This window comes from Drosophila ficusphila, unplaced genomic scaffold (genome assembly GCF_018152265.1).
Source record: "Drosophila ficusphila isolate 14025-0441.05 unplaced genomic scaffold, ASM1815226v1 contig_791, whole genome shotgun sequence".
In the NCBI taxonomy this organism is placed as follows: Eukaryota; Metazoa; Arthropoda; class Insecta; order Diptera; family Drosophilidae; genus Drosophila; species Drosophila ficusphila.
Window position 1 is genome coordinate 4729530 of NW_025064737.1, and position 14212 is coordinate 4743741.

At 43.5% G+C, this 14212-nt stretch overlaps 1 protein-coding gene across 3 annotated transcripts in view; it reads left to right on the forward strand.

Annotated features, from left to right (window-relative positions):
• LOC108098499 overlaps nt 1-14212 on the forward strand; it is a 30397-nt gene that overhangs the window by 2916 nt on the left and 13269 nt on the right. The window contains exons 2-4 of one of the 3 annotated variants that reach the window (XM_017201421.2): nt 3842-4994; nt 9185-9332; nt 12481-12545. In XM_017201421.2, the coding sequence (XP_017056910.1) occupies nt 3842-4994; nt 9185-9332; nt 12481-12545 (1366 nt within the window). Of the gene's footprint in view, nt 1-3841; nt 4995-9184; nt 9333-12480; nt 12722-14212 lie in introns of those variants that run through there. The other 2 variants (XM_043209281.1, XM_017201418.2) reach the window with 2 other exon arrangements.

The window sequence follows — 14212 nt, forward strand, 5'->3', positions numbered from 1 at the left end:
TTTCCCTACAGAGTAGTTATTTTAGTGTCTGGTATTATCGATCAACTTGACCAAACTGTGTTCTGCTTAATTGTCCAGCCCCCGTTTGTGGCAGCAGGAAATGCCCGGGTTATTATCCCATCTAAGTCGCACTTAACTCCCCTAAACGCCCACCGCCGGCATCCGGGCCACATGTGTCCATAATAGACCGTGGCATGAGGCGAGGACATCAGTTACCCGGGCCAGACCACCTGAAAAACCAATAAAGTCATTTCACACACATTAACCTAACCGAAAAACAGAGAGCATCACGCAACCTCGAAGGGTACGAAGTCCATTTGATAATTGCAAGGAGGTGTTTTTCGGGCCATCCGCTTCTTCCAGACTCTTTGTCAGACCCCCAGACAAAATCCACCCCATCCTTGCCCAATCCCAATCCCATTCCCGTTCCCGTTCTGCAAACACATGCGAAACGCTGCTCGGTCACATATGTTGCCCAAAGTGATTATTTTCACTAAAAATAAACGAAATTAATGATTGATGAAGTGAGACAAGGGAGCGAACGCATCCATTCCAATCGCATTCGCCCCTCCAGAAAACCGTGAACGGCCGTCAACACCAGCAGGAGCAGCCAACCCCAGTCGCAATTTCCCAATTTCATTCCGATTCGGATTCGGATGCGGAATCGGCATCCTAGAACCGGATTGCAATGAAAATAAAAATAAAAACAAAGAACATGGCAAGCGTAATGAGAAATAAGCCGTCACATAAAAGAAAAGTGTCTTTTAATTGAAACCAGGTGAAGGAGATGGCTCGGACCCGCAATCGGAAACAGAATCGGAGCGGACCGTGTGCCTTTCTGTCACTGGGTAAAGTTTCTTTGTGCCCCTGCCGCTGTCGCAGCCAGACGGAAATCATAAAAATGTTGCATAAAAATATTTTTTATGTGTGCTGCTGCTGCTGCTGCTGCTGCTTTTCCTTTTGCTGCTGCTGCTGTTGCTGCGGCGTCTGCGTCTTTTGGCCTGGTGAAAATAATAATAAAATGGGAATAAAATAAAGCAAGTAGAGGCGGAACGGAACGAAACGGACCCGGCCGGGTGCCGTGCCACACATTTCGTTTATATTTACTTGACAAGTTTTTGCACTGCGTCGAGACGTCTCCGTCTCTGACTCTGTTTTCTTCTGTCTTTGTGTCTGTGCCAGAGATGCACTGGGTAAAAATGCAGAGTGCATTCCCAATGAATAAAGAAATACCTGAACCATTAATATCAACATTTATATTAATAAAGAAGTAGCGATAAAGGCGACTGTTTTAGAAGTACATCGAAAATTAAAACAAATAATAATTTTGAAAATGAACGCTCAAAGAATTATATGGAGTAAAGTTTAAACACAAGTTTCGTTTATCATTAGCAAAAGATAATAAACCCTCCTTGATCCCCACGGGGGCGCCACAATTTGAGGACAGTGCATGAAAAATGATGAAATGTTCTCATTACTATTTATATTGCCAACGTATGATTTTAATATTGTTTTCTTGCGAGTCCTTTGTTTCTCCGAGTGTGGGGCTCCTGCCTTCTGCTAGAGACCAGTGTCTTGGGTTGCCCGTTTGCCATTTTTGGCGGTGCTATGCAGCGGCGCTCCACGTCATCAACAACATCATCAGCACGGCTCGGGGGACCGGGGGATTGAGGGGATGGGGCTTGTGGCCTGGGCTGGCCTGTTTTATAGTCCAAACGTGATAGCGAAATGTGCCCGTCTTGTGGCTCCTCCTGGTGCCTCCTCTCACCTCCACCCGGGGGAAGCACCCTCCTGCTGTGCATTTTCGTGCAGTTCGAGGCTGGAGTCGCGGGTCTCGGCAGTTTCCTTGGAAGGCGGAGGGGTGCGCCGCGGAAAAATAAATTAATGGAAAACATGCAAACATAAATTCTCTTTAGCTGTCAGGTGTTTCACATTTTAAACGTAAATTATAAATAAGCAAAGTAAAATTATAATTCCGCCTAAATGTTTTATTTGCCACCGTCTGCTGTCATTTCGCCCCCGTCCTTCGTCTTCTTTTGGACATATTTTTCTTCTTGTGGCACATTTCTTTTGTGGCATTTTCATTCACTGTCTGTGTGTGTGTGTGTGTTTTGGGGGAATTAATTTTATTCAAATTAATGATGAAGCTTATAATTGGCCTCGTTTTTTTTTTTGGTCTCCGTTCTCTTCATTTTTAAATAAAGACACTCGACTGTGTGGATGGCAACATAGTCATCTCCGGCGGCAGCATCACTCCACCTCTGTTTTCCTCGTCACCCTCACCATCACCATCTTGATATCCAGCTTCTCTAGAGGGGAAGGGGATTGGCTGGCTTTTTAAGAGCATTTGACATGACTTGGGCTTCATTTTCCATTCGATGCGCCGCCGCCTCCACTTTGATTATGACGTGAAGTTGGCCAAGTGCAAATACTTTGCTGGTACTTTTTAATTAACTTAATTAGCATAGATGATGGGCTAAGAGCACCGCTTACACAACATCAAAATTGCATTATGCCTCGCAAGCTCGTCCGCTGGCTTGCCGCTCCACCCCGGGATAGTCGTCGTCCCATTTTGATTTAGATTCTTTGGAGCATGCTGAATTTCTAAGAAGAACCTTCATGACATAATAAATGACACATGGCCTGGCGACTCTTGGCGGCGGCTGGGGGAAAGCTATTCATTTCGCCCACCTTCCCAGGAAACGAATGTTACATTCACGTCACAAGGAAGCAAAGTGTGCTCTTATAATCGATTTTGATAGGCGAGAAGGTAGAGTTACGCGCTGGCAAGGAACACGCTGAATAATTGAAAATAATTTGATGATCGCATATCAAAGTAATTGTATTCAGTTTTCGAAAGTTGATATGCAGAAAGTATCAGGTTAGCAAATTATGATGAAAAGCAGTATCCCACGGGGATGTATTCTTTTTCGGAAAATACCTAACGTGCATAATTATATGGTGAAGTAAATGTATTAAAAAGTCCAAAATAAATTTCCCTGATGACAGATTTAACCAGCATTAAATTAACAAGGAAAATTGATGGATTGACATTCGTCAATAGTAATTTGTCAGCAGAGTTTGTGTTTCGTTTGGAATGGGATATTCTCACCAAAATAAATTCCAATTCAATCAGTTATTTTTGACCATATATCCGAACCATAAAAGTGACCAATTAAATTTCCATCAATTGGGAAAAATATCTATGTTATATCTGAGTTGCTTGAAAAGCTAGCATGCGATATGGAAATTAAAACTTCCCGAGTTGGTGGCCTGCGATCGTGAATTCCGCTCCACGCACATGCCAAGAATCGGAAAATCTCTCAAGTGGTTTTTGTTTCAGGAGGGTCTTCGGTCTGCTCCCCAGCCAGAGGCGCTAAATGCAGGAAAAGATTATGGCTGAGGAAATGCTGGCAATGGCAGTGGAAATGGTGATAGGAATGCGATGGGGGCGATGCAGACGCTTTCGGGCACACAACACACATAAATTTGTGCCTAATTTTTTTATAGCGCGTGATTTTTGATTTACGCATCGTTGGGAGTTTTATTTCGATTGGAGTGTCGGTTTCCCAGAGCCCATATTTATTTTTATTGCTTTTTAATGCGCCGCCGAGGAAGTTTTATTTGTACATATACGAGCAACTGTTTTCGGTTTTTCGGTGCGTGTCGGCGGTTCGAACAATGAATCTTGTGGGATTATTTGTGTACGCCAGTGGCCGTGGGGTGCAGCTTTATTTTAAATTCAAATTCGCAGCCACCTTATATCATATTAACTTGGCTCAGCCAGCATGTTTGTGCTCCATAATAATAAAATATTCCACTCTTGTCTCTGTCCCCACAGGACACGCAGCAGCAAAAGCAGCAAGAGCAGCATCAGCATCCACATCAGCAACCAATGCAGGCGGCACTGAGGACAGCGAGCTCCAGCTCCAGCTCCAGCTTTAGCTCCACCATCTCCACCACCACCACTTCTGCGACTGCGACTGCGTCCACATCCAAGACGAGAGCAGGAACAACGTCGTTAATCTATTTACCGCCTTTCTGCTATCCATGTAAGCATGTGCCTGCGGCCGGCACCCGAAGTCGGAGCAGGAGTCAGACCCTGAGCCATGGTGGCAGGAGCATCGAGGGCAGCTGCTTTTGTCCGCCCGGCTGGGAACATAAAAATTATGATAAACATGCTTCAGCGGCGACGTTGACACCAGCAACAGCAGCAACAACAACTGCAGCAACAACCACAGCAACAACTACAGCAAAATCCACAGCAGAACCTGCAGCGGCAACAATGTCCTCCTCCTCGACTGGTGAATTCCTGCTGCCGGGTGTTCAGTTACCCGTTGACTCGACGGGGCATAGATGCACCGATCTCCGGCAGACGTCGCAATTAGTTATGCCCACTGTTGCCGGCGGTAGCGCGGATGTGGATGCGGCTGTAGAAGCGAATGCGGATGTCTTGGAATGCGGCAAGCGATGCTGGCGACGTGAGCGAATCCGGCGCGAAGGACCAAGTCATGCGTCTGGCGCTCCGCTGGCCCAGGTAAATCCAATCATCGCTAGCCCGGCAACAATGGCCGGAGCAGGTGGAGCGGGAGAAGGTGCGACAGCAGCGATAACCGCACACGAATCGCAAACAACGACAAAAACAACGGCGAGGGGCACAACTGGTGCTGCATTGCCGCACGATGGAGAGTATGATGAATGTAGGTGCTTTAACTATAACGGTGATATTAGTCTGGATCGGCGGGGCGAGGCCGCGGAACTTTCCGGCGGCATTACGTGGCTGATGTTCTTGTGGCAGCAGCTGCTGCCGGGCAACGGATACGCCATCTCCCACTCCCACGAATCCAGCTTCCCGGCGGGGACAACAATAACAACGAATATCGAGGCGAGAAGGAGCAGGAGCTGCGCCATGACGTCGACAAAAAGTTGGCTGGGACCGCTGCTAATGCTGCTTTTGGCCACGTCCGTCAGCGGCTGGGGCGGTCGGCAAGAAAGTGAGTAGAACCGTAGTATAGTAGAACCCCCACCGATAAGTAGCGCTATGATAGGAATTTATAATTTCACTTGGCGCGCCAAGAAAGTGCCCGGGAAACTTCGGGGACCCAAGAAGCGAAGGAACGAAGGACCCCGGGACCCCAGCACCCCAGCACCCCAAAGAGCTCCCCAAACCCCAATTTCATTTAATTTTTGTGGCATAATTTGTACTCGCAACAGAGCGTCAGCTGGCGGTTCATCCCCCTACCCCTCCCCGTCCACACCCCAGTGGCCACCCCCTCTTTTGGTCATGCTCAATTGAATCCATAAGTAGTTTGTGACCGCAGATCTGCGTTCGTATAATGCGTTTCAACTGTTTCTCCATGAGCGAATCTACCCAAAAGCAAAAAACAGAGCGTCCCAAAAACAATGAAAACAACAACAACAACAAAAACAAGCTGAGGAGCAGAGGCAGCGGAGAAGCAGCAACAGCCGCTCCGGCAACAGCAACATGCAATGGCAAATTGTACGGAAATTGCCCGAAACAAACAGCCAGCAACCGCCGACCACCGACCAACCGCCGACCATAATTCACTCAAGTTAGACAAAAGCATTTCGGTTGCCCCGCCCCTAATCCACCGCCCCCTCCTCCGGCTGCTCCGCCAACACAGCTGTCCCTCTGCGAAAGTAAAGTCCAAAATCCAGACCCAAGCCCAAAACGCAAATGAGTCTCGCAGGCGAAAGCGTCATGCTCTTTGAGTTCTGGCTATGTGCCGGAATAAGTGTTTGTCTGTTCTTTCGGGGTGCGTACAGCCATAGCCCGGTCTGTTCAATAGGGGTGGTCCAGTAATGTGGACTGGATAGGACTCCCTTAAACACACACACACACACACGAATGGACCCCTACTCCGGGCTCCTAGCGAACGGGCTCTTCAAATTGCGCACACCCATAAGTGTGGGCCACATAATTGGGTTAAGGAGTTGTTAGCGCGCTGAAGTTGTCATTATAGATCATCGCAGATAAGATAAGTGTATAGTACGTTGCTGCCGATAGGAAATTGCTTGTCATAACAGGAACCACAAATGACAGAGTAGTGCATAATTAATATCGTGTTAAACACTCTCGCTGTCAATCTCAATTGAATGCGGGCAAGAATAATTAGAAAAGCAGGCCATTCACAAATTACACATTTTATACCGAACAAATTATGTTAACGCCTATTGATTGGTCTTTTGAGTGTAATAATTTTATAAGTACTATTTATATCGTAACTGCTGAACCAATTAAATTGATACAAGTTTGCCTTGAATCTAATTATAGTAGGCAAATTATATTCCAAAGCTTACTCAAGTGCAAGATTATCATTCTGCGGCGCTTTTCCCAGTTTCCCTGTTCCCATTTCTTGTTTAGCATATGTATGTGTCGGAAAAGTCGCCTTGGATACCTTTCGCCCCCCTCGCAGCTGGCAAAGCTCCCCGAGATTTGCTTTGATTAATGCACCTGATTACTGTCAGTTTATAGGGATCCCAGACCCATTGTGAGGAGCAACTCTTTGAGCATATTTGTTTTATTTCCCATCCCCCTCCCCAAACATTTCGCTTTGTTGTTGCCTAAGCTTCTTCATGTTCCCCCTCTCCATTTGTACGGGTTTTTTTTCCCCATACCGTGTATTTTCTTGTGAGCCACTCTAATCCAAACGAAAAACACACCGAAAATATATCCGCAAAGCCCCGTGCCCCGTTCCCCGTGCCCCGTGCTTTCGCGTCCGTCATTTCAACTGTCTATACGCATTTGTACGCCTGTCTGTCCGCCTGTCTGTCTCCCGTGGTCGCTGTCGTATATTTGCTGCTGGCTTGTATTTACTTAAGCTTGTCCTGCAGCATATTTTCAGCAGGGGTAGCGAATTAAGGGCGGAGGGCAACGTGCGATGATTGTGTTGCCATCAGCCGGCGGCAACAGCAGCGGCAGTGGCAGCGTCAGCAGCAGCAACAATACTCAACTGCGGCACTCAGGCAAAAGTATTGAATCATGTTGGAAAATTATTCACGGTACTTGAAATTGGCGAAACAATTATTCGTCGGCGGGGAGGAGGAGGGTGGGTTTCGTTTTCGTTTTCGGTTACGGTTTCGGGACTCCGTTCCGGGTTCGCTCACGCTCCCGCTCCCGGTTCCGGAATGGATGGCGGATAGCGAAGTCCCGGAGTCCGTAGTTCGAAATATTCGTTTCATTCGGGGCGGTGGCTGCCCGGCAAAGTATGCTACACTTTTCACACAACTCAGGCAGCCCGCTGTGCGTATGGGCCGCATTATGACAGCCAAGCGAATGCGAATGTGAATGCGAATGCGAATGCGGCCCGTAAAAAGCACAGGTCATTGGGAAACACACAAGCACACACACTCGCTTTGCAGCTACAGCCAAAGCTATAGCTATATATGTTCGACTTTAGTCGGAGGTCTGAGCTGCGACTCAGTTGGGGCTCAGAGTTCAGAGCGCTGCGCTGATCCTGCGCATGAGTACCTTTTGTTTGCCGCAAATGTAAAAACAAAAAGCGAAAAAAATGGAATCAACAAGGAACAAGTAAAATAAAAGAAAGGAAAGGAATAATAAAATAAAATGTGTATCGCTGTAAGTACGGCTATGTGTGTGTGTTTGTGTGTGTTCGACGGGAGTGTGAGTGTGGCACCGTGTTGCCGCTTTAGTCGTTGCTGCTTTGGATACACAGTAATAAATTAGAACTATTTTTCTAACATACTATTTTCAAAAATGTAATATTTTTTCATTCGTTGAATATCAAGTGTCAATATCCAGCGCCAATTATTAATAACAAGGATTTTTTGTATTAAACTTTATTTGGATGTTTTTAATTATTTCAATTTTTATTGTATTTCAATTTGTTCTGAGTAAAAGGGTTAAAATCGATATATTTGCATTGGAATCGGATCATTTTTATTGAACTGAATATTGAATTTCGTTGAATTTTTTGCTCTGCACATCGACTCTTTGCCTTTGGTTGTGTTTCTGTTTCTGTTTCTGCTTTTGGCTCGGGTGCGCACATTCGTCTCTCCTTGCGAGTTTTCTGTATTTGAATGCGTAGCCTGAACTCGGACCGTCCTTCGTCCTCAGTCCTTCGTCCTCCGTCTCCGACTCCATCTTGCCGGTTCCGACTTTCCCATTCCTGTTTCCCGTTCCCGTTCCCGTTCCCGTTCCCCGTTTTCCGTTCCCTGTTCGCTGTTTCCAGTTCCCAGATCGCACACCACCCACCGCCCATCGGCGGCGAGGACTGATTCCTGGCCACCACCCTTATCCCAACTCGAAAACTCCCCGCCGCTGCCAATCGTGCCCAAACATTAAGCTATATGTACGGCTCAGAGGGTGGTTTTACCATTTTCTATATGTATCTGTGTGGCGGGTCTATACCCATTGTATGGGATATAGTACTTATTGCCTGAGTGTGCGAGTGTGCGAGTGTGGCATGCCGTTAGCTAACTTTCCGTTTACGTTTCTTTCTCTATACTTTGGCTTCGCCTTTCCCATTTCTCTGTTCATGAGTTGAGTTCCTTTTTTTTTTTTCCCTGCTTTCTTTTTTTTTTTTTAATATTCACAATTGCCATTTCGGTAGTTCTGCTGCCACTCTATGTGTGTGTGTGTGCGTATCTGTGTGTGACATTATTATTATTACGAGCAGTTTTTGGTTGCCTGGCTCGTTCAACTTATTTATGCGACTGCCCTCCCCTAAAACTGGATACCCTACCCTACCATCCAGTTTCCCACTCCTGATGGCGGCTCGTAAATTTGCGGCCCCTTATGCGCACGCACTTAACTACAATCATAACAATAATTGAAACAATTTACAAATTAAAATGCCACAAATCTTGCCACCGAAAACTTGACAATACAATTAGAAGAGAGCGGCCGAAGAAAGTGGCCAACCGAAATCTAAATTTATCAATAAGCAAGTGCCTTTGTGCGCCCAAGTAAATGATAAAATGCTAAATAAATGTGCCTGCTGCAATCGCACTTTATTGGGAAAGATTGCGGTTGCTCTTTTTCTTTTTATGCGGCTCTTAAATGAACAATGAACGCAATTGAGGTCACATCACATCTGAGCCCAACTGATGTCCACGGGGAGGCAATTGGAATATAATATCTTAATGCATTAATGGTCGAGTCGTTTATTAATAAATTATTACTGTGTATTTTGGCTTGCAGCACCCACAAATTGCACATTTCCGGCTCGATGGGAGGGCTCCTGGTTCCTGTCCGGCTATCAGCAATCCATTCACATCAAGGGCTCCCAGTTCAGCTACCGCGGCAGGTGTGCGGCCTCCGATGGTAACAAATATCTCATTGTCGACGAGTAAGTACCATCTCTCCGGTCGGGACCCAATCCCCAACCCTTCCCCTCCCCCCTCCACTTTTGGGGGGTTGGGGGTGGTGGGGGGTGAGGTTCCCGCTCCGCCCGCTAACAATATGCTAACATCTCAACCCGATACTCGATCCATTGGCTGGCGAAAGACTCGTGCGTTTTTGGCACAGGCCTGGGAAAATGAGATGTTCTGGTTTACTTTTCCCCACATTCATATGTTACCTATATATGTATATATTGTTTTTTGTTCGTTGTGTTGGCTCCTTTGTCGGAGAGTGCCTATAATTGAATAAGTTTTCATTTCTGACTGAGGAAAGGTGTGTGTGCTCGGTAAAATGTGTTAAGGTAAGGCTGAGGACCCTCCGCACGGGCGGCAAAATGCAGCACTAACCTCATTAAAAAGAAGCCAGTCAGCACATCGGAGTGAGGGAAGTGGAGTGGAGCGGAGTGAAGGGCTGGCCAAAGACAACAGCGAGCAATGAGCAGCGAGGGGTGAGCAAAATAGGAGTGAGGTATGAGCCACATCGAAGGCATCGAAGGCGTCAGGGAGACATGTAAAACTAAGGGACACGGAGAGAAAATTCCAGTTCACATGAGGTCTCTGGCCTAAATATAATTAATTGCAGAGGAATTCTAATTTAAAGATTCGGAATATTATATAATATAATGTTAGGACATTAACATTTTAATTATTCCAACATTGTCTTCGTAAATCAAATCAGTATCAAGTTTTTTGATTGGTCCCTCCATAATACAATAAATAAATAGACAATGTTTCTGCCTCCTTCAAACTTAACGCATATAATGTCAGAAAATAGTTAGAATAGTCCCTTTTCTAATAGTTTTGTTATTACATTAAAATCATTTCAATGGCGAGAAGGATATGGTTCCTCTTCTAATAGTTTTCTTATAACATTAAAATCAATTCAATAGCGGAATGGATATTGTTCCTCCCTAAATGTTTGCCACTGATTAAAGAGTAGGCATTTTTATTTTGGCTTGATTGACAGCAGAGATATCTTTTTTTTTAGTTTTATAATTTAAACTGAGTATAGCTAATATTTTTTCTCCGTGTAACGCCTCACTCACACAGGCAGTCAAAACCTGTCGTCAACGTTATCGCTAACGTTGTCGCTGCTGCCGCCACAGTTGCCGCTGTTGTTGTTGATGTTGCCGCCGTCTGCCAGCTGCTGCTCTTAACTTTTGCCTTTGAAACGGGTTTGAGTCGAGTTTGTTTGCCGCACCAGGAAAATGGTAGAAGGCAGCAGGCAGAAGGCAGAAGGCAGCCGTATCCTCGCCACTCCATCTCCATCTCCATCTCCTCCGAGTGCAGGGCACTTTCTTGAAGGCAGCGCGCTGCTCGTAATTCGGATGTTTGACAAGAGCCAGTCATGTACCAAGGCAAAAAAAAGAATAAAAAAGAAAAGAACACCCAGCCCGTCCATCTCTTTGTCCCTATATACGTATTACGTGCCTATATATCGCCCGATAGATATATCCGTGCCTGTGTTTGTGTACCCAAGACCCAATACCCCCAATCGTGTTGTAAATGCTAGCGAGCCAAAGCTAAAAACTAAATCAAACTTTTTACGTACCCACGTATTGTGTTTTTAATTTAGAGAACTGCCTTTTTGACTACTCTGTATCTGTATCTGTGTTACTCCACATTTTTCCCTACTTAGCAGCTGCGTTTGTTGCTGCCCGTTTTTCCCTCCGATGCTTTTTCATTTGAAACGATACGAAACGAAAACCAAAGACATTTAAAGGAAAATTGCTTTTTGTACTGCGACTTTCCAGCCATTCCTTTTGCTTTGGCCTGGAATTCCTCTTTTGTTTTCCTTCGTATGAATGTTTTTTAGTCGTTAAGAGCAATGTGAAAAACAATTAAAACCCTTTTAAGCTGCTTTCCTTAATGCGAAAAAACCCAGACGTACCCGAAAACGAAAAACACGAAAAAAATCATCGAAAGCAAAACATTGAGTTACCCAAGTGGAGTTTATTTTGAATTTTGTGTTTTGCCATGTTTATGCTTATAAATATTTAATAAACATATGAATAATCCTATCCGTAAGCTAAGTTTTTCCGTTGTAGCTGAAATGTGAAAATGTTTTTGATTTTTCCGCTGCCTTACTTTTACTCTTTAAATAGTATTGGCCTTTTGCTGTGCTGCTGGAGGCGAAGGCGTGGATCGTATTCATGCTCATATTTAATTCACCCATTTGCCACGCCCTCACCTCCGGCCGCCTTTCGTTTTGTTCTGTACAAGTTTTTGTCGTATACCAATAAATATCGTAAACATATCGAAACCAAACCGAGCCCCATCAACTATCTTACCAACTAGGAAACTAAACGAAACCCCCACATTCTGCCCAACCACAATCAATAATCAAACAAAACCCAAGATGAAACTGTTTATTTTGAAACGTTATCCACTTATCTATACGAATAAATATGTATTCAAAGTATTTTTACATCACTTTTCAACAACATATATTTTGTGAGTTTCTTGCGTTATTAAGTGTTCGTCCTTTGAGTTCCTTTCGATGATCATTTGATTACTTCTACTCGATATATGACATCAATCAATTAATCGCTTTTCAATCGAATCTAACAAACTGAAGCGTGGACAAAATCGAAATCCTTCTAAAGGAATTTATCGACTTTGGGCCAGGCTTTTGGGATTATAACATGTTTATTTTGTACCAGTTCGGCAAGAGTAAATCGAATAACATTTGAAAGCAGGCGACGGGATAATGCCTCGGTGTGATTCTCCTCGCTTTGCACCCAGTATATACATAAGATATTTCGTTTCCGATACCTTCCATTCACACAAACACACGGAGGGACCTTCAGAATGCCCGGTCAAAGTCTTAGCCTTAGTTAACCAACCGTATTATTTGTCGATTGCGCCAAGAACCCGCAAAAAAACAAGCCAACACACATCCCGCACCACCGAACCAACGAAAAACCCCACAAGAAACATGAATATTATGCCACTCAACCATTATACCATATGAACAAGTAAAACCATATACTATATACCAAATACCAAATACCAAATACCAACTACCGAATACCGAATACCGATTACCAAATACCAAAATACAAAACTTTTCGTTGCAACCAAAAACTTTTTTAGGAAAGGATGTCATCGTTGCCTGGTTATCTATGAGAAGCATAAAAATGTGCTCCAATATAAAGAAAGTGAGTGCGAAGGTGATAGTATGTATATGCATCAGTCGAACCCATCTGCACTGGCGATGCGTAGCTCTAATAAACAAAGTGATCATAGGGGGGAGCTCATCCCAATACGAACGGGCATTCAAGACTATCTTCATCGGATCAGTACATAATGAGATCCAATGACGATATGAATGATTGTAAGCATTAACTTTATATTTTTCTCTATATCTCTATCTCTCTCTCTAAAATAAGTTATAAGCAAAGCAAGCAAACTAAAATGAAAATACAAAGACTCTATCTCCTAACTCGCTATCTCAAAATACCAGTTACCGTTATCATTTGAAAACCTATTATTACATATATTTCGAAATGCTCCCTTAGTTAACCAACATGACTAACCTAACCTTATTATTTAAGCGCTGTTTTCATTTCACTCAAAAACGAGAATACAAAAGTTTTTCGTTCCGTCCAATGACCAACTGAAAAGCAAAAAAACCAAAAAAAAAAAAAAAAAAAAATAATGATTAAAACACGTTCTCAATTTTTAACTCTTTTTTCGAAAACACACACAAAAGAAACGCAGGATTTTGGATAATCATTTCCGTACTTCTGATGAGTTCTCTTCGGTTGTTCTTCTTCTTTTCCTTTTGTTCGAACTTTGTTTCTATTTTGGTTCAGTTGTTGTATGATTTTTAATGCAACCTTTGGTTAATTATACAAAACAAAACCAAAAAAAAAAAAGAAACGAAACCAAACCAAACCAAACTTGTAAATAGTCTCAAACAACAATTACTCTGCATACGAAATGAATAAAAATAACTCTACTTTGTTTACGTTTGTCATGGCAAGGGTCCTCTCTCTACCTCTCTCTCTGTATATCTCGAACTCACCTCACTTTAATCAAGCAATCAACTAATCAATCAACAACAACGAATAACCACTCAATCTATCAATCAACAAGAAGTACATATCTAACCACAAAAAATATATATATAACCACCTAGAAAACCGATAACAAAACCAAAATCAACTTGTATATTTTTCCTCAACATACTCGTACACACGTTGCAATTAATCCCGAAAAGTTACAACCTAAACTACTACTCGTACCACTATGAATTAATATTACCCAATACCCAAAGTTAGTGTCAATCCAATTAAGCTACTTAGTTGCGATTTTCAAGCGTATTAGCCGATTAGCAGATTAACCCCTCCCAACAGAGCAAACCAATTAAAGCCAAACTGAAACTGAAACCGAACCCCAAACCGAAACCGAAACTAAAACCCAGGGCCAAACCATCAGATAGGTCTACTCAGTACCATAGATTCGAAATACAAAAACCATCTAGACAAAGGAAAACAGCGCGGCAGTCTTTAATTCTAATTCTCAATCTAATTCTAATTCCAAATCCAATTGAATCGGAGCAAAAAGGCAAACCCCCAATCGAATCAAAAGAAGAGAAAAAGCAAAAAACAGGAAACTATAACCAGTTTTAGTTAAGAACTTTTGTTTCTCTCTTTTCCTTTTGGTTTCTTCTTTGGTTTTGTGCATTTTCCGTTCCACCTTAACTGTAAATAATTAACAATTACCAGCGAAAAATAAATTGTGTAAATATATAAAAGCAAGCAAAAGAAACACGAGACTGAAAACCAAATTGTTTATTCCATACCTATTTTTTATTACCAAA